The sequence below is a fragment of the Maylandia zebra genome, linkage group LG3 (assembly GCF_041146795.1).
Source record: "Maylandia zebra isolate NMK-2024a linkage group LG3, Mzebra_GT3a, whole genome shotgun sequence".
NCBI lineage: Eukaryota > Metazoa > Chordata > Actinopteri > Cichliformes > Cichlidae > Maylandia > Maylandia zebra.
Genome location: NC_135169.1, coordinates 42336178 through 42348351, shown reverse-complemented (window position 1 = coordinate 42348351; position 12174 = coordinate 42336178). Strand labels below are relative to the sequence as shown.

Sequence of the window (12174 nt, the reverse complement as noted above, 5' to 3'; positions counted from 1 at the left end):
GAAGAATTTCCCTAAGGGGACAATAAAGGTCTATCTATCTATATAAACACCAGACAAAACCCAAGATCACAGCAGCACTGTGGATTAACAGCAGTGTTTTCCCTACATTAGCTTAGCTGTGATGCTGAACCGCAGCTGAATTCAGCTCCATGCCAACAAAACACCGAGAATGAAACTTGTGGCCAAAGGCTATGCATTGCATCATGCATTTACCTCTCCAAGGATGATGAAATCTTCTATCTTCTCCTTGAAGATGGATGGCAAGAGGAGAAGTGCCCCCTTGAAGTCAATTCCTAGGTCATACAGATGCAAATTCACTTCATTAGATTTTGATAGCATGCAAATTCCCATTAACATGCTCTTGACATAGCACTATCGTACATCAATTATCTTTGGAAGAGAGAGCAAATGAATTGTCACAAAATTTACTATTTGTATGAGGTCAAATTAGCACCTGTAATGTCTTCAGCAAGTGCATTCTCTCTTGCCTCCATGTAGACCTTCTTCAGTGGCAAATCCTTGGTCATTTGAAGAATATTTTGAAGAACAGCGGTGAAGTTTTCGCTAAAGCGGCGACAGATGTTGTCTTGGCAGGGATGCATTAAATCAACCTCATCACACAACTGGAAATGAAAAGAGCAGAATAGACAAAAGAATGACATTTTACATTGAGGATTTAAACTTTTGACATGTTTAAAGACACAGACTGGAGATAAATGTAAAGTGCTTTAACCCTTGAACAAAAATTCTAAAGATAATGAACAGATTGAATAATCAGTTAGTACAGAAAATAATAATCAGATTTAGAGACAAAAAAATCATTAGCTGTTTCCCCAATCATCTTAACAATTCTTACCCCTGCAGATGTCCCCAGGAATGGATATCTCTTTAATAGGTCCACAGTACACATTCCTTCAGCTACCTCTCGACGTCTCCATGCAAAGGTTTTTGTCATGCGGTCTTTCACCAGTGCTGTGTCAGGATGTAGCTTCTTGTGCTGATCATTTAGCACCTTGATATGAGCATCAACGGAGGCTGCATCTTCCCCCACAAAGCACGAATCCTTTGTCAAAGCAGATATCAGTATTATCATAAGTAAAATCTGATAAGTTAATGTTACTCGAAATGCGGTAATTTGTACACCAAATGCTTTGAAAAAAATGCAAAAATGTTGAATAGGAATTGCAAGTTGAGCTGACTTTTGTTAAATCAACTGTGAAGTTCCTTTTTCTATGTTAATGTTATCTGTTAACATGTTTCTTTCAATTAATGTTAACTTTTAGCTTTACAGTGATAATAAGACTACATATGTTACCTTAGCTCTTAGAGGCTGAGGGTGTGAGGACTTACGAGAGAGGGCTTCAGTCTCTTCAGACAGGAGCTGCTGGATTCCTCTGTGGTCCGATGTTTCTGCGTGCGTCCAAACTTTTCTTTAACCCGGTTCACTTCTTCATTGCTGATTAGGGGAGCCCGTTCTGCTTTGAACTTTCTCTTGAGTTGGCTGTGCCAGGTGTCCTAGTTGTTTCAAATGTATATAAGTAGTTAATTATGCTTACTTTATATTAATATAATCTATAAAAGAAACAAAAAAGGAGAGGTACTCACATAACCATTTCCGTGTACATCTCTTAGGAAAGGATACTTCACAATCAGGGCTTTGATGACCTGGATGTAGTCTGAGTGGGTTGGGTACCTGTTTCAAACATAAGAAAAACAACCCACAGTACACTGATTACTCTTATCCTTTCCTGGGGGCTTTTCTGTTCTTCAATTCTTCTAATCATATTGTTATTACCGTAAATAGTATGTTATAGACCAATGTCAAATCAATGTAGCTAAAGTTGATTTTAATTTTTTAAAAATGGGCATGGACAAACAGCCACACCTCTCCCAAACTTCATTAATTAATTGACTGCAGTCCTGAATTATTAATTTACTCTTGAGCAAATTCGAAAATGAACACTTTGGATATCATAGTCCAGACAAGGTCTGGAGACACAGGATGTATGGTTTTACCACTATTGCCAGTTCATTGGAACCGTGTGTCACGCCAGACTCGAACGCTGGTCTCCAGATTGGGAGGCAGATGGGCTAAGCATTTGTTCTCTGCCTCTCTTACAACAGCAATATTAATATTAAGAAATTAATGTAATTATTCAGAAAGGAACCCTTACATTGTGTACTGTGACAGCATTTCATAAAGAGTCCCAATTATTTTGTTTCGGTACTTCTGTTCTTTCTGGACTGGTTCTTTGAGATCCAAGCGACTCTGGACATCTTGTGGGAATTTTGGAATGGAAATAACTGCAGGCAGTCTATGGCAAGAAGGTATAGAACTGCAATACAGTAGGGAAACAGCATTAACTAGCCATTTTGCAAGCACTTAAATGCATATGCAAATTTAGACATTTATCACAACCTACCTCTGGTTTGCTTGGGACACTGGACCTTCAACTGTACCTTCAAATGGGTCGACCGGTTGTAAAGTGATGATGACTTCCTTGTAGCGGTTTGTGAAGTCTCTGAACTTCAGCTGCTTTTTGAAAGACTTGTCAAAAAGATATGCAACCATGGTCTCCGTGAGTCCACAGTCTACCGTCTCTCCATCTACATCGTTATCTGAAATATAAAGTACAGTATGAAATAAAAATAAAACCATTTTCAAATTTAGTTTTAAAGTGACATTATGGTCAATACATAATAATAATAGTAATAATAATAATAATGGATTGGATTTATATAGCGCTTTTCTAGGCACCCAAAGCGCTTTACAATGCCACTATTCATTCACTCTCACATTCACACACTGGTGGAGGCAAGCTACAGTTGTAGCCCAGCTGCCCTGGGGCAGACTGACAAAAGCCAGGCTGCCATATCGCGCCATCGGCCCCTCTGGCCAACACCAGTAGGCAAGTAGGGTAAAGTGTCTTGCCCAAGGACACAACGACCAGGACAGAGAGCCCGGGGATCGAACCGGCGACCTTCCGGTTACAGATGCGATTCCCAACCCCCTGAGCCACTATATTATAATAATAATAATAAGCTATCATTGTGAATCTGTCTATATTCCCCAAAAGGAAGTTACAATTAATTCTCTTGATTAATTGTTAATATAAATTAACTGGTAATATAAAAATGTAAGTAAGTGTCCCTGCGCAGAGCTTACAGCTCTCATATTCAAAAATCCCACTAAGTAGGTGGAATGGTACAAATGTGTACCTTCCATTGTTTAAAATCCCTTTGAGCGGGAAACAAGTTAGATGCCATAAATTTTGCTTAGAAAACGATTTTGTTAATAGCTATATTTACATACTAGCATGTTTTGAGAAATTATTGATTTTTTTACATTGTTGTACAGGGTTCGTCACTATTTATTGATAAAACACTCGAATACGGCGGGAAGACAGACGTTGAACATTCCACCAACAGTCTAAATAGTCCACATCTGTACCTTTCTTTGTTTAAAACTTAGCTAACTGCTAGCTTTCGCCCATGCTAAATCTAGCTCTTCGGACTTTTGCTAACTCTACTGTAAAATTACACGTTGTAATTTTTATAAAAACACAAAATCACACCCGACTTACCTCTAAATCTTTGCGCCTCGTCGTCTGACACATCAATGCCTTCTTCCATCAACTTTTTAAGGAGCTCCTCCGTGGATAACCCCCTGAGAGTCATTTTCAGCGTGGAGGCGGAGCACTCATCGCTGCTGCCTTTTCGGCCTTTGGGATTAATGCGCGTTGCGAACTTGACACATGAAAATACAACATTGTGGTATTAATGCGCAGCTGTTTAGAAACCGTTATGCTGTCTTGGCGAACTATATTTGTAACTTACAAAATGTAGTCACCGTAACATAAAAATCTGCTTGACATTTTAACTTCCAAAGAGCCTCGGTTTAACTTGATGTTGCAAATTCCATAACCTGACAATTAATGAACAATTCTAGGATGTAGTAAAAGCAAAAAAGTAAATGGCCAAACATAACAGTAAAATGATTTCACGTTTTTGAAAGATTTAAAACATTAAAAATTATAACTGGAACTTAATAAAATGGAAATGGACCAGTTTTTTTTTTTAACATCATTTGGTTGTGCCTGCATGTCATTATGTGTGTGTTTTTTTTTTTAATATAATTTAACATAACTTACACAAAGGTAGGTTACAGATATTCTTTGCATCATAGGATAATTTAAGTACAGAGGAGAGGACCAACAGATTTGATTATAACATGTAGCTTTTATGAGCACACTCACATCTCATATGAATTTTACAATTAACCAGGCCCATCCAGATTTTCCCATGCTGACCCATTACCACATTCTGCCACTGTCACTGCAGTACAGGTCAAAATGGTACAGATTTGTACTTTATTTCAAATTGAACCTTTAAAGGGGCATTTCTGGACTTTTAAAGACCAGTATTGTACTTTTAAGGGAACATTTAAAAAAAATGTACCTATAGGTACAAAAATGTTCTTCTCTCGTACCTCTATTTCTGAGAGTGTGACGCTCAGAGTCCTTTTACTCTTTTAACGTATTGCTCTGTTTTATTTCAGTGAACAGAGGCAAGTCTGGCAAGTCTGTCAGTCTGGCCTGGGACGCTACATTTTGTTTTCTAATATTTCATCTATTTTCACTATAAACAAAATTATTGATATTGGAGCCAACCTGCGTCCTTGAATCTGTGCGGCCTCTCTTATTCCTTTAATCGATTTTTCTTAAATAGAAATTTCCTGCGGGTGAAATTCCCCTTGGTGGCGTTGTCATTTTATTACCTTTTCTTTTATAACCCCGCCGACCACTTGGTCACACTAATGTAGTGGCAGCAGGGCTCTGAGTATGTTGTTCACTCAATAGCAGGAAAATTGAGAGAGACACACACCAAAAATGGGATTTACGAAAAATGATAATTAAAAACACGGAAATGTAAAATAATTAATGTAAAATAATGTAATAAAAAATAAATGTAAAAAATAATGTAAAATAATTAACAAGTTGTTTTTTCCATATATTTTTATTGAATTTTTTTATAGTATAATACAAACACAAACAGAAGAGGGAGGGCAGAGAGAGCGCGAGTAGTGCATAAGTTCATGAGGTAGATCTCATTCGTGAATTTGGGAAAACACAGAAACACCGGCTAAGGAAAACCTCGGCGACGCTTATAGAGGTCGAAAAAGAAGAAATAAGAAAAGGACTATTATTGTAAGCATTGTGGATAAAGGTAAGATTTACAGACTTTTGATTTCAAATACAAACACTTGAAGGTAGTGTTTGTACGTTGAACAAAACTTGTTCATAATGATTGTGTTAACAGATTTTTCCAAATTTAAACTTAAAAAAAACAAATCAGCAAGTTGCCGTAAAGACTGCATTTTAAAAAAGGTTCTTTGAACACCCTCACATTCACACATCCATACATCAGACCTGCCTACATCACATTCAAATGTAGAAATGAGCATAGTTCTCACAGTAATAGAAAAATACAAGTTGTTGTCGATATTCATTTTTTATTCTACATGCATTTAATTGGATGAGAGCTTCTTTCCGTTGCTTCCTTATTTTCTTAAGTGTTTCATCTATCAGTTGGATTATAGGACTTGGACTTGCTATTTCCTGAGCCAAATTGGGCTAAGTTCACACTGCAGGTCTTGATGCTCAATTCCGATTTTTTGATCAAATCTGATTTTTGTCTGCTTGTTCACACTACAAATAAAATGCGACAGCAAACGCGCTCTAGTGTGAACCATCAATGCGGCCCGCATGCGCTCTGTAGAGAGGGAGGGCAGAGAGAGCGCGAGCGAGCAGAGAGCGCGAGTAGTGCATAAGTTCTCTCTGCCCTCCCTCTGCTGGCAGAAGAGGGAGGGCAGAGAGAACTTATGCACCCTCTGCTGGCAGAAGAGGGAGGGCAGAGAGAACTTATGCACCCTCTGCTGGCAGAAAAGGGAGGGCAGAGAGAACTTATGCACCCTCTGCTGGCAGAAGAGGGAGGGCAGAGAGAACTTATGCACCCTCTGCTGGCAGAAGAGGGAGGGCAGAGAGAACTTATGCACCCTCTGCTGGCAGAAAAGGGAGGGCAGAGAGAGCGCGAGTAGTGCATAAGTTCATGAGGTAGATCTCATTCGTGAATTTGGGAAAACACAGAAACACCGGCTAAGGAAAACCTCGGCGACGCTTATAGAGGTCGAAAAAGAAGAAATAAGAAAAGGACTATTATTGTAAGCATTGTGGATAAAGGTAAGATTTACAGACTTTTGATTTCAAATACAAAACCTTGAAGGTAGTGTTTGTACGTTGAACAAAACTTGTTCATAATGATTGTGTTAACAGATTTTTCCTAATTTAAACTTAAAAAAATAAATCAGCAAGTTGCCGTAAAGACTGCATTTTAAAAAAGGTTCTTTGAAAAACCATTAAAGGTGCCCCAAAGAACCATCAAGAAATGGTTCTTTAGTAGAGAGGGGGGGACACCGTGCGCCTACACACCCATACTTGTGTATAAAAACTGCTGAAAGCACGCTTATAAAGGCCGAAACAAGAAATAAGAAACGGATTATTATCGCCAGCATTGTTGATAAAGGAAAGATTTACAGACTTTTAATTTCAAATACAAACACGGAGGCAGGAGGGAGTAAGTGTTCAGTGCCTCTGCAACTTATGATTTGTTCTTCCCTCTAACAGACTTGAAGCTGCAATGGACGGACACGGTGAAGATGCCATTTTGCTCTATGTCCTGTGTGTGTGTTCCTGGTTTCGTTTCCATCTCATCTACCACCAGACTGACGGACTGGCTGTGATACTTTATGGTGACAGAGAGAAGCTTGCTGCGATATTCCTGCAGAGGATGGTGACGGAGTTCTTCAGGAACTGGATTCACAGGCCTGAGTGACCAAGTCCATCAGTGACCTGTGTTTGCAAAGCCTCTGGTGACGCCTGATGGCCAAAAGTATGAAGAGCAGCTTGAATCTACAAAATGAACTGCTTCATTATGACGAGTTCACAATTCTCTCTGATATTGGGCTGCCGTTGCTTTGCTTTTTGGGAGGTGAAAAAAATGTTACGTCTATTTGTTTAGTAGATAAATTTGGTCAATAAACGTTGCTTATGCGCCATGGTGTGGTCTTTCTTTGCTTGTGACTTCTTGATGTTGGTAAATACAATACATGAAAAATACATATAATATACATATAATAATGTACAACACATTATGGAGTACGCTTCTGCTGTGAGGTCCTGCCTCCATGAACTCATGCAATTAATCACTGGACAGAAAGACCGCTGTGTGTATAAATAATATGATACTGGGCCAATTTTCTTATACATATGTTTGACCAGGAGGTAGAACTGAAAAGGGAGAATGCTTATGAACTTGTAAAGTAAAAACGTGATGCATTTAAGGTTATCCGTTTGGTTTTTGTTTGAGAAGAGAATTTGTTCCACTGTGTGATGGTCGAGTTTCTTTTCTTGGAGATAATTTCTCCTGCATTAGAGGAAATGTGGAACAAAGAGGCTGGAGAGCCCAGAAACTGCAATGCAAGTTGGTAGAGATGCAGGTGTACGGTCTTCCTGGTGTCACAGACGATCAGCTAAAACTATTAAACAAATTAAATTGCTGCCATTTTTGTACAATAATATTTTAAGATTATTTTACATATAAAATATATATTTTTTATTATATTAAATTTAAAGCATCAAATTGAAGTCTTTCTAAAGTTATTTAATGATATTAATATTATGAAAAGTACATTTTTGTTATGTAATGTTCTCTATATTTTCAGAGAAAATAAAAACGCAAAAATGGTGTTACAGGGAGATTTATAACAATAACTAAATATGCAGTTTTTACAGTTTTCCCAAGCTGTAAAAATTACAAATGAATCAATAAATAAAAACTAACACCTGCTCCTTTTATGCTACTTTACACTGCCGTAGTACTCACACACACACACACACACACACACACACACACACACACACACACACACACACACACACACACACACACACACACACACACACACTGGGTTTTAAAGAAAACACATTAAGAACAGCTATATTAGAATTATATTTCAAATATGACAAAATGCTGATTTTACAGCAGCAAAAATATTGTATCTGTAAAATTTAAACATTTAACAAACTTTCTCCTTTGCACTGAATTGAAAGACAAACTGAATCATCATAAATACATTATTTTATATATAATGGAAATCTTTTAAAGTTGTTTAATGATATCTATCTATCTATCTATCTATCTATCTATCTATCTATCTATCTATCTATCTATCTATCTATCTATCTATCTATCTATCTATCTATCTATCTGTCTGTCTAGCAAGATAGATAGACAGACAGACAGACAGACAGACAGACAGGGAAGGACAAGGACTGGATCAGCACAATGATGTCATCTTGTGGCCATGGTATATACAGTATTCTGGAAAAGGTATAAAATGTAACTATATGTGCTTTATGTGTACAGATTTTCTCTTTAAATTATCACTCAAGTATAAAAACAATAATAAATAAAGTTGCAATGTTTTAGTTCAATAAAAATATTTATATCATTACTTTTTTATGGATTAGGTTCAAGAGTTATTAAGTGTGGATAATTAAATAACAGTTTAATGCAACAGCAGATTGTGCCTTGTTCTCAGATGGACAGAAAGTGGAGAATGATAGATGAGATGAGGAGATGGAGGAAGAAGAGTGAGTCACAGACAGAGCCGAGTTTATTTCCCACAGTTTTATTAATCTCTTGCCTCATGATTCCAAGTGCTGTCATTTTATAATTATTATCTCATAACACTTGTTTAATCAGATACAGTGTCTCCTATGGACTTTTGAATGTCTACTTTCTCAGATCAGCACAGCCCTGCCCTGCAGCACTATCAGCAGCAGGAGCAGCAGCAACATTGTAACCATCAGGTAAAACATAGGCTACATTTGCTTTGCATTGTTCCCACCTGATGACAGTGATATAGTATGATACGATTTTATATTAGATTCTTGATTAATGTGGGTTGTTTTTGTTCAGCCTGGTCCTATGTGCTCCTTTAAGCACCTTCCTCATCGGACATCTCTGCACAGCCCTGATTACGTGTATATTGTACAGTCTAGCTGCTGCAGTTTAGTCCTCTGTCCTGTAACAGAGCTGCTCAGGGCCTCTGCAGGCTCATAATAGACAACCTGGTAGCCAAGCTGTTGTTCATAATAGATGTCAGCTTGGCTAACATCCTCCTCTCACCCACCATCTCTTTGCAGTCTATGGGACTGTCCAGGACAGAGCTGGTCCTCTTTATCGGTGTGCTATCAATGGTCATGAGTACCATTCACACAGAGTTGGGGAATGGCTGCAATCACAGCATTGTAAGATGGTGACAGATATACCCTTAGGCCTCCTCCTCGATTCAGAGATGGTCTTTCCCTTTTCACGTAAATGGCCTCCTTGACTCTGCGCTCAAACCAGCGTTCCTCCCTGTCCAGGATGTTACATCCTCATCACTGAAAGAGTGTCCACTGGCCTGTAGGTGTGAATAGACTGCAGAGTCCTGGCCTGACCAGGTAGCTCTCCTGTGTTGTGCCATCCGCTTCGCCAGAGGTTGTTTGGTTTCCCCGATGTATAAATCATGGCAATCCTCCTGGCACTTAACAGTGCACACTATATTACTCTGCTTGGGTTGGGGACCTGCAAATCTTTGACATAGTGTTTGGGGTTTAAAAGCCACAGAGACGCGTTGTTTAGAAAAAATATGTCTCAGCTGTTCCGATACTCCTGACACGTACAGGATAAGGCAGCAGTTGTCCTTCTCTCCTGGATCACCTGGAGCTTTCTTTAGGTGCCTTCCCAGCTTTGACAAATATCCAGCTGGGATAACCACATTTACTCAAAGCATTAATATGACAATTTGTAAATTAATGATCATAAAACTGACCTCATAGCCCGCTGTTTGTCAGTGGTGCTAGTTTAAGTCATTATGCAAATGTACTGTTTACAGGGTCAAGGAAACCTGCAGTCAGCTGAGACTGAAGAAGTCACTTAGTAGAATTTCTTCGACTGAAAACGCCACGTCCAGATGAACAGAATAATTTTTAGGGATTTCCTTACCTGGATGACTGAGCATGAATCAAGACAATAAAAAGTGATGTTTTTTTTGTTATGTTGTCCTAATTTTTTTTCTTAAAAACCTTTCAAGATACACATTTTGAAGTTGATAGAATAGAATAGAGCCTTTATTATCCAATTGAAGAGAAATTTCGGTGTTACCGAGCTCTTACAGCAAGGGAAAATAAAATATAAAAGGAAGACACAAGGTGGTCCTATAAACATAAGCAACTGAAGATGCTCCATTTGGATTTACACACCGGGAAAAACATTATATTCTATTTTTTTTATGTATTTATTAATTTTGTGTTGGCATCTCAAGGTCACCAGTCGTAATCATCCACTGGCTGAATCTGATGCTAACCCTGGATGAAGAGAAGTTGATGAACACACACTCACAAAAACACAACTCAATGTCATGTTCAGAAACCAGTTTGAGATGATTTGAGTTTGTAGCATGTTGTGTTATCCTGCTGGAAGCTGTCATCAGGAGATGAATACACCGTAGGATGGAGATGGTCAGCAAGAATACTCGGGTGAGCTGTGGTGTTTAAATTGTGCTTATTTGGTACTAAGGTGTCCAAAGTGTGGCAAGAACTTATCCCCCAACGCGTTACACCAGCAGCCTGAACAAGGCAGGATGGATTCATGCTTTCAAGCTGTTTACTGCAGACTCTACCATCTGAATGTTGCAGCAGAAACTGAGACTCATTCAAACAGGCAGTATTTGTGCATTTTTCTCCCATTTTGGTCAGCCTGGGTGAACCGTAGCCTCAGTTTTTTTGGGCTGACAGGAGTGGCGCCTGGTGTGTTCTTATGCTGCTGCAACCAGGTTTGATGTACTGTGATTTAAGAGATGCTCTTGTGCAAACCTAGGCTGTAATGGCTGATTAGTTTAGTTGCTGTTGCCTTCTTATTAGCTTGAATCAGCATTTGTGTAGCAACAAAGCATTTTCACGCAGAGAACCACGGCTTGTTGAATATGTTCTCTTTTTGCTATTTCCCCTCTCTTTCAGTCTATCCTGTATGAACAGCTGCTGAAAAACAAAACCTGCCACCTGGAACCAACGACGACGCCCTAAACTCACTTAAATCACCTTTTTTTAACCACTAACCACTTTTTACATTCAAGGTATGCAGAAGAGCATCTCTGAATGCACAGCACGTTAAACCTTCACGCTGATGTGCCATGTTAATGAGCTCAGATGGTCTCAAAGTGGTTTCTTCAACATGACAGTGAGTTTGTACCCCAATGGCCTCCACAGTCACCAGAGTCAGTCTCAATCCAGTAGAGCACCTTTGGGATGTGGTGATACAGGAGATTCATATTGTGGGTGCACAGCTAACAAATCTGCAGCAACTGTGTGATGCTGTCATGTCAATGTGGAGCAAAGTGTCTCATTAATGTTTTCAACAGCTTGTTGAATCTGTGCCATGGAGAATTAAAACAGTTCTAAAGCCAAAAAAAGATCCAACTCAGCACTGATGTAGCCGGGTGGGCTACTCGCGCCTCCCTCTCTCTCTCTCTCTCTCTCTCTCTCTCTCTCTCTCTTTCTCTCTCTCTCTCTCGCTTGCTTTACCGCCCTCGCTCTCTCCTGCGCTCGCTCTCTTGGCTGCGCAACTCGGTTAATTGGGAACCCACATGCATATTGATTGCAGGGTGGCGTCAGTCCGTATAAAGTTAAGCCGGTGTTCTCCTGGATTATTCCTCCCATGCGTTTGGCGCAAAGCTGCAGTAAATGCTGGTGGACCGCGACGGATTGATCAGCAAGCGAGTAGACCCTATGACAGCTATAGGTAGGCTCTCGCTTAACCTCCGAGTACCGAAATTTGTATTAATGTAGTTTTGCGGCCCTGTTGTAGCGCGGCCGTTTCTGTTTGAGGGTGTAAGCCTTCCAGTTTGGTGTGCGTGTGTGATTTCTTTTATTAAAGATTGAAGGTTTAGTTTTTATGATATGTAGCGAGCCTGACGCTCAGAGTCCTTTTACTCTTTTAACGTATTGCTCTGGTTTATTTCAGTGAACAGAGGACGTGCCAGTGTCCCTGGGACCTCAGGTGGTGGGTCGT

General features: G+C 39.3%; 1 protein-coding gene across 1 annotated transcript; it reads right to left on the bottom strand.

Annotated features, from left to right (window-relative positions):
- Nucleotides 1-372: 372 nt before the first annotated feature.
- On the bottom strand, nucleotides 373-9325 carry LOC143416741 (sterile alpha motif domain-containing protein 3-like). The gene is made up of 9 exons (XM_076882244.1): nucleotides 9254-9325; nucleotides 3585-3747; nucleotides 2424-2619; nucleotides 2175-2315; nucleotides 1606-1693; nucleotides 1351-1515; nucleotides 857-1063; nucleotides 489-623; nucleotides 373-390 (listed from the first exon to the last, which is right to left on the bottom strand). The coding sequence occupies exons 1-9, from the start codon at nucleotides 9323-9325 to the stop codon at nucleotides 373-375; spliced, it is 1185 nt and encodes a 394-aa protein (XP_076738359.1).
- Between the last annotated feature and the right edge of the window lie 2849 nt (nucleotides 9326-12174).